This window comes from Embiotoca jacksoni, unplaced genomic scaffold (assembly GCF_022577435.1).
Source record: "Embiotoca jacksoni isolate LCO1_2020_lvr unplaced genomic scaffold, fEmbJac1.0.p SCAF_15, whole genome shotgun sequence".
Lineage (NCBI taxonomy): Eukaryota > Metazoa > Chordata > Actinopteri > Embiotocidae > Embiotoca > Embiotoca jacksoni.
In genome coordinates this window covers 12,069,034-12,087,586 of record NW_027185285.1, presented here as the reverse complement: position 1 = coordinate 12,087,586, position 18,553 = coordinate 12,069,034, and the positions used below count along the sequence as shown (strand labels likewise).

At 42.3% G+C, this 18,553-nt stretch overlaps 1 protein-coding gene across 1 annotated transcript in view; it reads right to left on the bottom strand.

The window, feature by feature from the left end:
* The window catches only part of LOC138198313 (protein shisa-8), a 103,674-nt gene extending 86,308 nt beyond the window's left edge, over window positions 1–17,366 (bottom strand). Inside the window, exons 1-2 of the mRNA XM_069149666.1 lie at window positions 15,202–17,366; window positions 14,169–14,795 (exon numbers count right to left, since the gene is read on the bottom strand). Of these exons, the coding sequence (XP_069005767.1) occupies window positions 14,169–14,734 (566 nt within the window). The 5' untranslated portion in view covers window positions 14,735–14,795; window positions 15,202–17,366. The remainder of the gene's footprint in view (window positions 1–14,168; window positions 14,796–15,201) is intronic.
* Window positions 17,367–18,553: the final 1,187 nt, after the last annotated feature.

Here is an 18,553-nt window from a genome sequence, read left to right as displayed (position 1 = left end):
CGCCTTTAATGAATTTACCCAGAGATGAAAGTGTTTTCGTGCCCTCTGTTTAATTCACACAATAAATGGCTTACTGAAACATAAACACTTTTATGCAGCATTCAGCACCAGCTGCCGCTTCCTCAACTGCCGCAGTTTGAAAATACTTTAGGTCCAGAGTCCCTCTCTTTTGGCTATGTTGCCATAATGGCGACCGAAGGAAATGTGTCCATCGTCCATCGGGGTACTTGTAGCGCTCTTCATGCTTCTATACTTGTCAGTGTAAATGCACTTATGCACTGAAAACAGGAAGTGTTAGTACGTAGGTTTGCCATTTGGAACACAACAGATGTCTCCTGAGCTAACAAGCTTTCTGTCAGTTAACAAGTTAGTACTTGCGGCCAGGAGGCCGGTGTTCAAGTCTGTAAGAGGCAAAAAATATTTATTTTAACTAATGCAAGTAAGTAAACTTCCGTAACATATTTTACTTACTTAACGAAGTAACATAACTGAGGTAAAGTTACTTTCCTCAGCAACATACGTATTTTAATCCAAACCACGATCTTTTCCCAAACCTAACCAAGTAGTATTGGTACCTAAAAGTAACCAAACTGTGACCATATCACGTGGAACCCAAATCATGATCTTTGCCTACACCAACCATGTGGTTGTGATTCCTCCACCCAGGGCACCCTGTGCATTCTGTATGCCTGAGACACCAGCAGGCTTTGACAAAACTGCAGTGTTTGACAGCCGGGGAATAAGAGCGGGTTGAAACTGTAAAAAGCTCGCTGTTGGAAACGCAGACAACAATAGTGGTAATGAATAAAACAATTTTTTAAAACTCTGTACTTTTCACAGCAGCGCAGCTGTTCTTAAGTCATTCTCTGTGAGAATTATTAAATCAAAGTCATAGTAAAATATGGATACACAGTTTTGATTTGAGATTTAGACAAGTAGATTTAAAAGAAATTACAATAACGTTTGTTGAACAAAGTCTAAAGTTTATTGTTATTATCATTAAACAATTATATTAAATATATCGTTATTAATTGTATTATTCATATTTATACTGCTACTAACAATAATAATTATGCATTACACTGTCACAGTCAAACTCGTAAGCTCTATAACCTACTGTATACCAACTATATAACCTGCAATGGCTGTGAAATAGGAGACTTTGAGCTGACAGCCGCGTTGTCGCTCACATAAGAGATGGTGGCAGATGAGGACAGTGTTGTCTGTTGTCCGTGTGGCTGTGAATCTTTGGACTGACTATGCTTAGTGAACTGGAGAAAAGAGCAGCATGTTCAGTCGACCAATAATCATAGACAGAAACATGAATGAGCAGTGCATGTGCATACCTAACCGACCGAACACCTGATCCCCCATTGTTTGTTCGAGCTCTTTATCCTTTATTTTGGTTCCAAAAAATTCAATTTAACTATTGAAGTTGAATTTTTTTTCACTGAAAACACACAGCGTTTCTGAGCATAGGTCTATTTCAGCATTTAGATCTGCTCTGCTGGTCACTGGACACACTCTAGAAACATCCAGAGACTTGTCATGCAAGTTTTAGCTGCTTTCCAGTGAAAATATTTGGCAACCACAGCTGGCTATTGTGTTAGCAGTTAGCTAGATTGAGATAAAGTGAACAAGCTATCACTACAATCAGCAACTATTTCACTAGAATCAAAGGTCTGTAAAGCAATTAATAACAAATAATTATTTAAGGCAACTCCTAAATAATGCCATTCGGTTAATCATGGGATCAATAATTAATTAATAATTAATCATAATAATTCATAATGAAATAGTGAAATGAAATAGTCACTGACCTGTTACATTTTTATTCATTTATCTAAATTGGTAAATAATTAACCTTTTTTTGTACAGTGTTTTAAAATTTACAACATATTTAACAATAATTTATTAACACTATTTATTGGGTTATTTGACTTGCTTTGGGTAGCATCAGCTCTACCTGAGTGAAATATTCTAGTCCATTCCTCATCTGACTGAAGGATATTAAAAGATGAAAATGTAACAGGAGGTTGAAGGGCAGACTGCAAAGAAATGAAGATATGCATAATGGCTCAGAGTGGTGATATGATGATGAATAAAAATGAGACAGAAATAGCTGAGTGACAGTGTGGGATAGATGGATAGACAGACGGATGGATGGATAGATAGAGAATGCAGACAAAGATAATGCTTGCTACTGTGTGTGCTTCAGCAAACAGCTACATGGAAGCAGTTGATTTTCTGTCAGGGCGACTTGGAGCCAGTGTCAGTCTGCAGTGGGATAAGACCATTATCAGGATCACTAGAGTGAAAATGGAGCCCATGTTGGACGGCATGTTCCCAAACTCCATGTAGACTGAACTCAGACACACATTTACACACTCACAGAGAAGCTCACAAACACACAACGCGACCCACTCAGTTGATGGAGTTTACCCATTCCTGAGGGGTGAGCGAACTACAGTTAGACTGAATATGGAGGGGACTATATTCACACACTTTGACAATAGTGCCTCCTACAAACCTCCCACAGAGCCTCCAAATTACAAAGTCAAATGTGACACAGATTGTTGTTAACAGCCCACAGCCCGGCTCCAAAATAAACCTCTCATTATGAAGGAATCGCATGTCCTTTATCTGTATTATGTCCTCTCCTCAAACAGAAAGACAAATGTGTTGTTTTAGCGATTTATCTTATGTTAAGAGTGCTGTAAATATCTGAGCTGATTTTAATGAAAATCTGATTCACACAGGAAGTAGGACACATGAAGAGGAGGCACGACTTTTTGGATGCTTGTTTAGCTGTATACCTAAATCAAAGTCAGGAGAGGAGAGGAGAGGAGAGGAGAGGAGAGGAGAGGAGAGGAGAGGAGAGGAGAGGAAGAGGAAACATTTCTACGTTTATTTGCAGTAGCTGTAAAGAAAGGGAAGATGTAGAATCTGCTGCGGCACAGTATGGTATGGTATGTTAGGAAGGTTACTTTTGAAACGTAATGCAACCATTTGAATCACTTCCTCAAGGTAATGTAACTTATTGCATTTGATTACTTTTCTTACAAATATTTTAAACTCAACAATAAAGCAGAAAAGTCCTACAAAATACATTTAAACCAGGCCGTGTAAGTCCCATGTCAAAACTTTGCACTGATTACTGTTGAACTTTTAGTATGAGTTCTTCAATATAATTTGAATCAAGATTCGAGTGTTTTGATTTTAAAGCACAACCACCAAAACAAATCACAAGAATTATGATCACAACTGACTGCAGTAAAGGAAAACTTTTCCTCGAACCTCAAACCAAGTCTACATTCAGGTCGACTCCATGCTAAGTGATGATAGGACCATTAAAAGGGCTGAGTACTGTTCACAGTTTTTGACACTGGATCCTGAATGAGTCTTTGCATGCTTCATTGTCTTATTGGCAGATTAGAGGTGGTACAAATTTAAACAAGAGATCTAATCAAAAATTTGGCAAAAACTTTGAGCACATTCCTGTCAAATGAATGGAGCCTGTTTCGACGTAGACAGAAGACATTGCTGTGCGGTGAAAAGAAGTCAACAGAATGATTATAATTTCATAAAATATAATAAACATTTAGACTATAACAAATAACGCCTTTGTAATTACCAACATTCTGAGGAGTAAGTGTAATTTAGTAAAGTTTGTTTTCTGTGTAGCTGTAATCAAATTACTTTTATTTTATAATATAATTACTTATAACTCCCCAAGACTGGTAGTATGTGAGGTAAAGGTTTCTCTCTGCAGACCTTTTTTTTTCTAAGATAGAGAGATCAACAGAAGTGTCTGGAGCTATTCCTTTTTTTATAATGCATACACCCAAACAACTTCTGTCACTAAGGTAGGGCAGCATGTTAGTAATCTAAGATACAAAACCCAGGGCAGAAAAAAAGACTTCAACACACCACTAAACTCATGTGGGTAACTGGGGCTGATTCAGATGAGTGTATCAACCTTTTTATCAGCTCAGATCTCTGATGTGGACTGTGGTGGCAGGACAGTAAGATAATCATGTTCCTCTCCTGGCATGGATCAAACCTGAACAACTAATCTCTGTTCATCAGAATTATAAATTTAAATGTTTTTTCCAAGAAAACAAAATCCCTAAATGTCTTAAAGTGTCTTAGATGTAACTCTACATCTTTGCCTTCATTCAGTGGATGCAGATTATGAATAAGCAAACAGTCTCCGCCTCTATCTCCATCCACCCGTCCACTACTCGCCTGCAGCTCGAGCTGGCAGCTCAATGATATTGAAAGCCCCACCCAACAAGTTGACAGGATTAGTTCCTCATATGTGACGAATGAAACCCTGGCTGTCTGAATCTGTGCGTGTGAGACTGCCAGAGTGTCACTGCAGTTTCAAGGTGGAAATACTCAGCCGTGGTGTTGAATGTTAAAAATGTAAGTTTCATTGGTGAGGTTCTTTAAGAAGTAAGAAGATCAGGATTTTGAAAAGTGAGAAGGCAATGTCCTTCGACTCTTAGTGGAAATGACCTTTTTTGGGTATACATATCTCATCTTTTTATCTCTCATTTTATCTCTCACAAGTGCATTGGTCTTTGTATTAGAATTTTGATCATTTTGCTTCTGTAAGAAATTGGGAGTGTTAAAATGTTGATTGTGTTGATACATCACAATTTCTAATGTAGTTTTAAAAATGTTTTGAGCCATTCTTCCCTCAAATGTGACTACGTCATTAATGCGCATAATGTACCCACTGAAATCTACTAAATGTGAAAAATGTCATCGAAATAAGGGAATAAATAATAGAGTATTTGAAATGAAGAGACTGAAATAAAAGAGGAAAAAGAGATGGCGTGCACAGATTTTTGATTTGGAGATAGTATCAGTGGATGTGGTGGGGAGACAGTGCAGCAACAGTTGAGCTGAGGAACTTCAGGGCTCTGCAGCAATCTGTCTCACTGAGCTGTGCTGCACTGAGGTGTGGTGTGGAGTTACAATCATAACACAGCTGATACACTGGCCTCTATGGGGACACATATGTAAGGACATCTCTGTCTCTATAAGCAGAACAAAAAAAAAATCTAGTGATGAAAGAAATATAGTAAAAAAGTAAAAATAGTGATGAACACATTACTCATTTGTAATATTTCCAACTTGACTGTAAGAACTGTTTTGGTCAGAGCTTCAGGAAGGATGAACACATTTACCTGACAAGCAACAGAGCAGCGGTGCTTCTGTTGAGTTGTTTATTTCTGCTATGCCAGTTAAAATATTTTAAGTCCTTTACTTGGATGTATTTGTTCCAACAAGTTAAATGCGTGAAGAAAAAAAACAACAAAAAAAAACTTTCAGGCTGGTACATGAAAGCCAGCAGTCAACTGAGGGCAAACTGTGTGTGTGTGTGTGTGTGTGTGTGTGTGTGTGTGTGTGTGTGTGTGTGTGTTTTAGTGCCGAAAGTGTGTGTTTTAATTGCTTTTAGAGCAAACACAACTGCAGGAGATCCACTTTGGCCTTGTGGTGTGTTTTGAAGAGCAGATTTAGTAGCAAAGCGAAGGAAGGGAACATAAAGTGAAGATAGTAATGACTTGTGATGGCATAAAAACAGGCCCAGGTCTGAAAAATTCACAGTCATAATTCTTCCCTCCAAATGTACCAAGAAGCTGATAAAAGGCATCAAAGAATTTATTTTGAGGAGTTTAACAAGGGAACTGAGTCCGGATGCTTCTCCAAAAAACACAAGCTTTTGTTAATGAAATGTGAGAATAACAACAGCTCTAACAATAGAGGTGATATTAGCACTGAAGCCTCAAGACATGTTATACATCTGTGATGAGTTTCCTTTTGAAACTGAGTTGTTTGAAATGTTTTAAGTCATCTGCTTCCTTTAAACAACACATCTTCATAGTATTACCTAATGTGTTTTGTTCCACATGAAAAAGCAACCATAGTTCTCATTATCATCTGGTCATGCTATGCCACAGACATAAAACTCACACACACGCTTAGAAAAAATAAAAAATAAAACTAGTTATATAAAATAAAATGTGCGATTCATCTGGCCACTGCTGTAACTGTTCCAGGAAACATAGAGCTATGTGAGTACGTTTATCTCTCGGCTCTAAACACCTGTCACGGGCAATGATGAAAAGCGCCGCTGCAGCTGAACAATAAAGGAAATAGAAAGCACTGTTGATGAAACACAATACACTAACGGAACAGAATGGCAGACGGAAATGGTTGTTTAGATCCCCCGTGGGTCATTCAATCGCCTGTGCCCTTGAACACATGGCGCTTTAGTGGAATAACTTATGATAAGTGTTGCGGCACTTTTAAAGGGGATGAGAGCATTATACTGTGTGTGTGTGTGTGTGTGTGTGTGTGTGTGTGTGTGTGTGTGTGTGTGTGTGTGTGTGTGTGTGTGTGTGTGTGTGTGTGTGTGTGTGTGTGTGTGCATGCGTGCGCATCTATCACAACAAGTATTTTCTATTAATGTAGGTATGAAGTGGGTATACTTGATCCACCGAACAAAAACTCAAAAGGCACTTGAGCTGCCTTATATCTCGTCATAATCACAGGAATATTCTAAACGCATTGTTTATAAGGTCAGTGCAAAATTTGAAGTACAATATTTCTGCTTTATTCCATATCTTAACTCTTGCCTTGTGTTTAATTCTATGTTCTCATGCATTTTATTTATTTTTTATTTTCAAATGACAATTTAACATGTGATTATGTTCCTTTATATCTATTTTATGTGAGTCAGCACTTATCCTTTTTTTTTCCTTCTGTAAAACACTGAGCTGCATTTCACAAGTCATGGTAATACCAACCCCACCATGATGACCTACCTGTTAGGTGATGGTGACACTTGTGTGAATGTAATATGTATGATTTATAGTTAAGCTGCATGGCAGTCAATGAGTTTTGAATTCAAACAAAAGCAAACTTTTTAGGGTCACCTTGCTAACACTGGCATTAACTCGTGACAGGCACTGGGATTGTTGCTTTGTGATAATGGCTTAATGCACCACTAGCTGTGTACTGAGTAATGCTCACAAATATATTTTTAGAGTTATACTGTATTATGTAAAGGCTGGCGTGCACTGCAGCTGTGCTGACAGTGATTGTAACAACCACAGAACCACAAGTCATACTAGTTTAGATGTAAATCAGGTGGGACAGGTGGGGGAGGGGGGGTATTGAGGTGAGTAGTTCTTGGAAACAAGGACTGCTGTTGAATTTTCCCGAGGTGTCGTGGGACAAATTCAACAAAACACTGGTGAAGGGAAGTGTCCACTTGATTGCACACTCTCACTTTGAAGGCTTAATTATAGGTGATGTCTTACTTGGATGTATGAGCATAGAATGCATAGTGTTAGCATAGAATCTTGTGAATTAGTGAGGCGATTGGTACGTGAAGACAGGTAGCAATATTGAGTGAGTCCACCCTTGCGGTGTTATTCTGCATTAATATGGCACTTTGTGTGTACTTTAAAGCCACAGTGTGCATGGTGGTCTTACAGCAGGGCATCCCCGATCCCACTGGCACTGCATAATTTTGTAATGTAGTTTTTGGCATCCTGACAACATGTCAGTCAAGCTGATTTCTACATATTTGGCAGCCTCACTGATGTAGAGTGTCAGCCTGGAGCTTCTTTGGTAAAAGTAACTCTTTGCCTTCACCTTGAGTGGTTCTTTTCCTCTTCCCTCCTTCCCCTTCAGGGATGCTGCAGTCCATAATATCATAAGCTGAGCTGTTGCTGATTGAAAAAGAACTTGATTTGGCACATTAATTCCCACAGATGAATTACGTATCAAAGGAGATAATTCATTTTTAATTTTGCTTTGCAGCAGTTTCCACACAACAGACGCAGCAGCAGACAAGCTGAGAGCAAAACAAAAACACCCACAGCCACTTGGGAGGGGAGAGGCGGTGCAGCAAAAGGGGGAGGGGGGTGGATATGTGTGTTTTACGCTATACATCACTGCACCACTGGATGTTGTGATTGACTGACCCAGGGTTCAGCACATTACCACCTTAACAGCCTTGTGGCTGGATTTATTTGTTGAGTGCACACATAGGGAACTAGCGCACATGTGTGCACCCAAAACTCAAGTACTCACACACATTTGTCGCTCACAGCTGGGTGAAGGTGTCTGACTGTCAAATGTATGCAGTTGAAATGAGTTTTCAGAAGTGATGCCCATGCATGAATGTGATAAACCATTTCACCATGGGCTCATCTTTTCTAGACAGAAACACAAAAGTGTCTTTCACAGGCAAACTGCACGCTATCTGGTCATGACTTCAGATAATTGGGGTCTTCCACTTGGTGCAAGTTTTGCACTATTGATTTTCATCTATATGCCAGGCATTTTGTTGTTTAAAACCGGTGCAACAGAGCAGACTAAAGGTGTTTTTTTAATTAGCAAAACTAAAGAGTGTTCATGTGTGTTCACTCTAAACACAAACATAATTTGTGCCACGTTTTTGGGACTGCTAGTGGATTTTTTTTTTTTAAGTGTGTGCTGTGAACAGCCAAAGTTCAGCAGCTACCCATCAACAGCAACACATCAGTATGCTATTGGAGCTCCAGTTCCAGTATTTTTCTCCACATTATCTTCTCCTCAGTTTATCTAAGTGAGCTCAGAAAAACTCCATTCATGTCAAACATTTTTAATTCTGTTTGCCTCATCCGATTTTGTCCACTTATGTCTTTTTACTAAATTTGTGTGCAGTGTTGGCTGACAAAAACATGAAAACACATCTCTCACTCGAAGTCGACTGTGCAGAGTCTGAACATACTGTATATCCTGCAACATATTTGCACCAAATCTCATTCACAATATTTCTGGGAATTTTTTCCATGGTACAAATGTATTCAAATATACAATACAAATACGGATTAACAAACGCATATGACATCTGATTATTTGTAAGCAGTGACCAGGAGGAAATGTTTTGACAACTGCTTGTGAAACATTGTCAGCACCTTGAAATATATATATATATTTTTAAATAAAAGTAAAAGCATAACCATACCGTATGCCCTCCACAATTCTCAGTGCCAAATCAGAGGAATTACAAAGATTTACCCTTCACTTATTGGAACCTGCGACTCTCTTGAATAACTTTCATCCTTCTTTATGCTCTAACAGACAGTTCACATCAGTACAGTGGTTAGCTCTCGTGTCATTGTTTCTGTCTCCTCTCCCTCTCTCTCACACACACACACACACACACACACACACACACACACACACACACACACACACACACACACACACACACACACACACACACACACTTTGGCAGATATGAAGTAAACAGCTGTGGTTTTCAATTGGTGAGTAAAATGAGTGGGTCCCCAGAGCGACTTCATTTCATCCCTCTGTCTGTCTCACACTTTGTTTCCTTCTCTTCTCTCTTGCCTCGGTCATCAATCAGTCTCTGACCCTTTCCCCCTCATATGAGTTAAAAAAGAAAGAAAACAAACAAACAAACAAACTTCCCTTTGGACAAGGTCATGGAGACTTTGCTACAATTCAGCTTTTGTCACAATACCTGTGCCCAGTCTGCATTTATGTCAAGTACAAGTTGCTGCAAGATGAATGGGAAGGTGCTTTGAAAAGGCACCACAAAAATACACGTCTTTGACCATAACTTAAAACTAAAACAAAAACATTTAGTATTAAGGTTTGCCAGAGAAGCATATTTTAACCTTGTGTCATTCATGGAAATTTGACCACCTGACTGACTGTGCAGTCCGTGGTTTAGGATATATGTGAGGTTTTCATTCATGCTGAAACAATATCAGTTTAATTTTCAGGTCTAAATCCGTCTTTGTTTTGACTTTGTTTGCAATCACTCTGCCTTTTTACATTCATTCTGTCTGAAGACACAGTTAGAACGCCCAGACGAGTCCTCATTCCAAAATAGAGTGACACAAGAAATAAAGACCGGTTTCACGTTGAGGAAAAAGGTGTAACGGATATCATTAGAATTGCTGCATCCCATTTAGATGTGCCGGCTCCAGGGCCTTGTTATTGTGCATTCTGCCTCACTGTCATAGCTGACTGGGCAGCATGGTATCCTGCCAAAGCATGTAATACACCCATCAGTCCACTAGAGGATACCATGTAATGTCATGTTCTGCCTCACAAAGTAGTGTTACTCTTGTAAAATATTTTTTTTTAAGCCAAACAGTGATCTTTTCTCAACCTTAACCAAGTACTTTTGGAGCCTTAACCACTTGTGTGTACTTTTCACGCCTAGGCGAGGCAAAACATTACAGTGAAATAGCATTCTCCAGTGGACTGACAGGTGTATTGCACACTTTGATGGAACACCGAGTTGTACTTGAATACTCAATGGAACTGGCCCATCATTTATTAAATTGGTTCGACAAGTGGTTTTAAAGTAAGTTAAAGTACTCATTAGACAACAGAGTGGCTCCTGTGGGAATGGTGCATTGTATTTTTCAAAAAAATTATAATCAAGTAACAAATAATTCTAATTGAGGAAAAAAATCTTGTGCTTGTTTGTTATTACCTGAGAAATGTGAGTGTAACAGTGTGTCACAATCACAAAATATTATCAGGAGTATTAAAATTAACATCCATCCATCCATTATCTATACCCATCCAGGGTACACCCTGGACGGGCTGCCAGTCTATCACAGGGCCAACACTTATAGACAGACAGAAACAAAGACCATTCACATTCTCATTCACACCTAAGGGTAATTTGTAGAACCACCAATTAACCTGACATGCATGTCTTTGGATGGTGGGAGGAAGCCAAAGTACCTGGAGAGAACCCACAGAGGCACAGAGAGAGCATGCAAAATCTGCACAGAGAGGCCGCAGGCCGGGATCGAACCCAGAACCTCCTCAATGTGAGGCGACAGTACTGCCTTAAATGAACATATTTGTTTGATTTAGGGGATAAAATGTGCTGAGAGGTGCCAGCTTTGATTGAATTATTGGGGGCTTATTGTAGTTTAACATTAATGACTGTTGATGTCCACCGCTATCTCCCTCCTCTTCCTCCTCATCCTCATCCTCCTCATCCTCTGGGAGGAGATCCGGTAGTGACAGGATTTTAAAGGAGCCCCCATGGGCCAACTCTTAACACCCGATGGGCTGGCCAGCCATACCCTGCGCACACACTGTCTCTCTCTCTCTCTCTCTCTCTCTCTCTCTCTCTCTCTCTCTCTCTCTCTCTCTCTCTCTCTCTCTCACACACACACACACACAAACACACACCCCTGTTCTCTACTAGAATTAGCCAGTGGCTGCAAGCCAGTCAGATCCGCTCAATAATCCACCCTTCCAAAAACCACCCTCTCTCTTCTCATTGTTCTCTGGAGGCCACACATTGCCACAGTCATAGTTGTGTCACAGCAATCAATCAGCCATCAATGTGAAACAGCTACACCAACACAGAGAACACACAATACACCGGCGCTGTCATTTCCCCCAAACTCCTCCCATACTATCACTTGACATCTGTCCTTTGGAATCTCCACCCTGCTGCCTGACCTCCATCCGGTGCTCTCTGTCTGTCTCTCCCCTCCAACACTACGTCCATTGCTCCCTCATGGTTGCAAGCACACTTCACACCCATTATCACCTTTCTGCGACCCAGTCACTTTATTCATTACCCAGCTGGTGACCTTCTCACACATATGCAGAAATATGCAATTACTCAATCCATTCTGTACGGGACTGACCGTGTTGAGCGTTAATGCAGAATAAAGTAATGTCTAAGGGATTACAATTTGAAAATCAGTACTTAGATTACAATTATTAATCTCAGTAATGCTCCATTACATTTGCAGGAATTGGGCTAAGTAATGAATCCATTGCAGAGTAATGTTTACTGTTACTTTGCTGTTGAGCAATTAGTAATGTGAAATGAGCTTCTAACGTGTTTCCAAAAGAAGCTAATTGATTCTTAGGCAAAAATGACGGATTTTTTTTTTAAATGTAAAGCAATAGTGTGACATTTTCTGAAACATTATGTGCATGTAACAATTAAATAAGAAGCTTAATACTGCAAAAGTAAAAGGAAGGGCTGTCACACTGAGGTTTCCAAGCTTCCATGTTTTTATGAATGCAACAAACCCTTTTGCAACAATTAAACTTGCTGTTTCTTTTCCTGCACCTTTCCCCAGCTGTGGCTTGGTGTGAACGTGAGCCACATGGTTTACCAGAATGACTACCATGCTATCAACGGGATAAATATATACAGCTGGAGCCATTGGATGGTTAGCTTAGCGCAACAAATTAGAAGAGGAAGAACGAGCAAGCTGACAGATGAGCCATAGTAGCTCTTTTTTCCAGTCTTTGTGCTAAACTAAATCCCTGCAGGCTTTCGCCATGAAATAGACAGTTATGAGAGGCTCCTTTATCTCTGATCAAGGAAGCAAATAAGAATATTTCATTATGTTGCACTGTTTCTTTTTTTCTAGTAATTAATGAATTCATCTAGCAAGTAATTATGTATCTTTCATTCAGAAATTCAAAGGAAACCTTAGGGAACCAGACACATGAACATCATGATTTTTAGTTACACCATCACATCATCATCTTTATCAGATCTAATCAATGTCAAAAATATTGTCTACTCCAATATTGACCATCCATCCATCCATCCATCCATCCATCCATCCATCCATCCATCCATCCATCCATCCATCCATCCATCCATCCATCCATCCACCTACCCATCCATCACTCATCCATCCACCCACCCATCCATCCATCCATCCATCCATCCATCCATCCATCCATCCATCCATCCATCCATCCATCCATCCATCCATCCATCCATCCATCCAACCATCCACCTACCCATATATCACTCATCCATCCATCCATCCATCCATCCATCCATCCATCCATCCATCCATCCATCCATCCATCCATCCATCCATCCATCCATCCATCCATCCATCCATCCACCCACCCCATCCATCAATCCATTCATCCAACCATCTACCTACCCACCCACCAATCCGTCCATCCACCTACCCATCCATCCATCCACCCACTCACTCATCCATCCATCCATTCATCCACCCACTCATCCATCCATCCATCCATCCATCCATCCATATGTCCATCCAACCATCCATCCATCCACTTATCCATCCATCCGCCTACCCATCCATCCACTCATCCATCCAGCCACCCACTCATCCATCCATCCACCCAACCATCCATCCACCTACCCATCCATCCATCCATCCATCCATCCATCCATCCATCCATCCATCCATCCATCCATCCATCCATCCATCCATCCATCCATCCATCCATCCACCCACCCACTCATCCTTCCACTCATCCATCCATCCATCCATCCACCCACCCACCCACCCACTCATCCATCCATCCATCCATCCACCCACTCATCCATCCGCCTACCCATCCATCACTCATCCATCTATCCATCCATCCATCCATCAATCCACCCTCCATCCATCAATCCATCCATCCAACCATCCATCCATCCATCCATCCATCCATCCATCCATCCATCCATCCATCCATCCATCCATCCATCCATCCATCCATCCATCCATCCATCCATCCATCCACCCACCCATCCATCCATCCATCCACTCAACCATCCATCCACCTACCCAGCCATCCATCCACCCACTCATCCATCCATCCATCCATCCGCCCACTCATCCATCCATTCATCCATCCATCCAACCATCCATCCACCTATCCATCCATCCATCCATCCATCCATCCATCCATCCATCCATCCATCCATCCATCCATCCATCCATCCATCCATCCATCCATCCATCCATCATCCATCCATCCATCCATCCATCCATCCACCCACTCACTCATCCATCCATCCACCCACTCATCCATCCATCCACCTACCCATCCATCCATCCACTCATCCATCCATCCATCCACCCACCCACCCACCCATCCATCCATCCATCCACTCAACCATCCATCCATCCATCCATCCATCCATCCATCCATCCATCCATCCATCCATCCATCCATCCATCCATCCATCCACCCACCCCCATCTATCAATCCACCCATCTGTCCATCCACCTACCCATCCATCCACCCACCCACCCATCCATCCATCCATCCATCCATCCATCCATCCATCCATCATTCTCTGTTCCTACCTTGAGTTGGTCATGTCCGTCTGTCCTCCCTGACTCTTCTCCAGCCCGAGCTTGGTGAAAATCCCCACCAGCACCATGATGGCCACCACTCCACAGATAATATACACGATCATGTGGGTCCGGTCCCGGTCTGGTTCCTCATGGACCTCTGTGACGGGTGCCGCTGGTCGTCCAGTGTTTGCCCACACAGGTGTGTCATAGTTGGAACAGGACGTCTGGTCCAAACTTGTGGACTTGAACTGGCAGCAGAAGCGGTAGAAGCAGGAGCCACAGCAGAACAAGTAGATACCTGCGTTACAGTTGAAGGGTGGGTCCCACTGACCCATGACATCATAGTAACCCCAGCAGCGGTTTCCATTGGCTGGAGCTGTTTGGTCCTCTGCGTCTGGTGTGGGCGTTGCCAGCGCTGCCTCCGGTAACACAGAGGGCTCCGTTGTCTGGTTGTTAGGAGAGACCTGTGCCAAAGCCTGACCCGATGGCCGAGAGTTCAGTCCACCCAGGGAGGTCAAACCCAGAAGAATGGCCAATGAGAAGTTCACCAGGAGCGGACGCATTGAGGTAGCCATCTTGGACTTGATATCTCAATGCTGATGTGTAATAGTTAATGACAGGCCCAACATAAAGCTCCTGGGTTTAAGAAACAACAAAGAAATAGAAAATTAAATATCCCTCTTGTCCAAAGGTTTAATTATAATCATTGAATGAATCTTTGAGCCTCAAAAGTCTTAAACATAGTAACAGTTTGATAAATCAAAATAGTTCTGTCTGGATTCATACTTTGAAGAACATAAAAGTGCATTTAGTAACTGATGTGGGACTTCATAATGCACACAGTTACAGAAACTCAATTTTCATCAAGGGACAAAACAAGTGAGGGGCAGAAATGAATCTCTCATCTCAACATGTTTCTAACGAGTGAATGAGTCCTGTGAGCAGTAGCTCACATGTACAGACACACCACAGTCCCTTGCAGTTTGCTGTGTGTGTGTGTAGGTGTGAATCAAAGCAAATTCCAAAATTCAGAAAATGTCACCTTTTCACAAAGCCATATGTCATCAGCAGACAGCAGAGGCGGTTGTAGACATAGACAAATCCAAATCCGGTGGCTTGGAGGGAATCCAGTTTAGGAGGGCGTGTTACCTACAAATGAACTTGCTTCTGGCATTTCCAGCAATAAGCTCCCCCGCTGAGTGGCTGAATAATCCGTTAAAAGTGACAACGCTGGGCTCCTGATGGCGCTAGCAGGAAAGGCAGATTCCTCAAACTCGCAGATAGTCATGGATTCCCACGTGAAAGGTTTTTTTTCACTCCAGAGAAGGACTCCTATTCCTGAGTGGATAACAACTCTAATGCTCAAGACTGGATTCAAATCAGTTCTGATGTCCTGGAAAAAAACTCTGATCAAGAGTGCAGTGTTTTCCGCTGGAGTTGTCTGTGTCCTCCACTTCTCCCTCTCACAGCTTAACTTATCATCCTCCTACTCTTAAGGTAACTGTGCAAAGGGAGCTTTTTTATTTTTGTGGTGGGCATGTTTTCGCTGCCACCTTGGTCCACTTTGGGTAACGTTACTCCCTCTTTAAGAAATGCAGCTTCAGTCTGATGTCTTCATAAGTGATAATAAACAATCAGCTTTTATTTTCTAAAGACAGCTGCTCAATAGTCTTCAGAGCATCACCAGGCTCTCGTCAAGCTGAAATCCTGTGGTGATTACAGTCCAAAAGCGTCTCTCTTGCACCTGAGGCGTGTTTTCTCTCACACGTGCGCACACATAACGCTCACATGCACACATTCACAAACAGCTCCAATCCCCCTGGTGACAGTACACTGTCAGTGTCAGTCTGTAGCTTTTAAGCGATACACAAGAGTCCAAAGGCTTTCTGTGCTCGGCGGGCGCATGCAGGGGGCTCCTGTTGCTGTTGCTCCGAGTGTGCTCCACTGAAACCCCTCCTCTCCCTGGATCCCAGGGTCTCTAACAGACCCAGGACACCAGCTGGGTACTATGTCTGTCAGCCTGCTCAGTCCTGCCCTACAAGTGCTCAGGCAAAGGGGAGAAGAGAGAGGGGGATGAGAGAGGGGAGGGCTGATGTTGTGATACTGAATCTCTGATCTTAATGTCTTAGTGCTGCTGCATCCGAGACGCAAGAGAAGCTGTAAAAAAAAAAAGATAAATGTGCTGGAATTACTTGACCAGAATGGAGTGTCCCAACGTCATGGATCACGGCTTGCTCTTTGATGATTTTGTTTCACTTTCCTTGCTCTGCTCTCAGCTCAGGTTTTGCTTCTATGTCCCTTCTATCCTCTCCTGGATATTTTTTTTGCCTGTCTGTCTCTTCTACAACTTACCTCACCCTTTCCTCTCAGCCCCAGTGGGCGTTTTATCGTTGCTGAGGAAATATCAGCGTGGGGTCAGAGAGCCAGCGGACTGCCCTCTGCACTTTCAGCAGCGCTCTTGCACGAGCCTCGCTGGAATAATACTCCCCCAGCCCGCTCGGACGACAGAGACAAGTAGAGATGCGACAGCAAAACGGCACTGTAGCACCGAGGGCAGATGAAAAAATATCCTGTTTTCAAAAGAAGCCCCTTTGGGAATACAGGACTGTGTGCAGCAGACGCTCTTTGTTGATCTTATTGTTGTTGCTTCAACTATTCAGTTGCCAGTTTTTTCAAAATTTTCCATTTGCATCAGTGTATTTTTTTTTTCCTCCACTGAGCAAAAAAAATAGATATTGAGATAAAAATCTCAAAACATTAATATGCAACAGTTTTTAGGCAAATGCTGCATATTATCTCCCAATTTCTCATGCAATGGATTTTGCTGTCAATTCAGTCCTTGTCCGGCTGCAGCTTCTTTGAAAACAGGCATAATTTGATATATATGTATAGGAATTTTATATATATATCATATGTATGTGTTTTCACTGGTGCTCTGCTTGTGGAATGCTCCAAACAGAAGTGTGGAGAGCAAGGAGAAGCAGTAGAATATTTTTTTTTTCATTCCATCCTCCCCCTTTGTTGTTCCTTCTTCATCAGTGTGTATTCCCTTATTTCCGCGCTGCCTCGGTCTGCTCAGTGCGTCTGTATCCCGTCCGCCGGTGATGCTCGTGATGCTGCGGCTGCTGTTCTCTGGCAGGACTGGATGACAGAATCTCACACACTCTCTCTCTCTCTTTCTCTCACTCCTCCCTTCCCCAAGTCACTCCTCCCTCTCTCGATCACTCCTCCCCTCCCTGTTGGTCTCTCTCTCTCTCTCTCTCTCTCTCTCTCTCTCTCTCTCTCTTTCTCTCATACACACACACACACACACACACACATCTTTTGTGCGCAAATGAGCGCAGCTCTCTCTTGCTGACTCTCCCTTTCACTCTCATCCTCCCTCACTCAATATGTGTCCCTGACACTCTCTTCTCCCAGTTTTGTCTTGTGTTTTTCTCTGGCTCCCTACAGAGACTCATTCCCTGTCCCCTTTTCTGTCCTCCATTCCGGTCCTGTTTGTCTCCATTTCTTACCTTTTCAGTTTGCTTTGTCCACCTCCCCCTGTCCCATACTTTCCTCTTCCCATTGTCCCCTCACTGTTGAGCTTTTATCCTTCTCTTTTCATTCTTTCCTTTCATTCTCTGCCTCTCTCGTCTGTGCTACTTTCCCTTCCCAAAATGCCCGCCAGATCACCAAATAAAAGCAGTGGTGCTGACTGAGCGGCAGGTTGAAATGCTTGTGTGTCCATGTGTGATGCATGTTTATGTGTGTGTGTATGGTTGGAGGGAGGGGGGTGCCTCAGCGGTATTACTGCGCTAATACCTCTGCACATCCTCGTGTTTGTGTGAGCATGTCTGAAACATGTGTGGTACTGCAGTCTATTAGGGCTGATTTAGGAAAAATAGAGTGAGGGATGGAGTGAGGAAGAGGAAGAGAGAGAGAGGGGGGGGAGCAGGAGGGAGAGAAGAGGGGAGGAGAGAGGAGGACAGAGCCTGCCAAAGAGAGAGGAAGAGAGAGGGGGTGGAGTGTGGGGGTTGACAGAAAGGAGCCGGGGAGGGAATGAGGAGAGGAATTATTTCAAGAAAGGGAGGGGGATTAAGAAACATGGGGATAGCTGGAATAGGAACTGACAGAGGGATAGTAAGAGGGAGTGGGAGAGCGATAGAGATTGGAAGGGAGTGCAGACAGGTAGGAGGAAAACCATCTCAAGGGAAGGTGACATTTTAGACCAAGAGAGAAAGAGGGAAGGAATATTTATTCAGGAAAATGTGCAGAGGAGAGAGACAGTCAAGGCCCCAGAAATGTGAAACATGGTGAAGCAAATTGTTATGAATTTTAAATAATCCCAGATATAATGTTGAATGTGAACTAGATTTTGAGAAAGAAAAAAAACAAGTAGTGTCTTTGAGTCT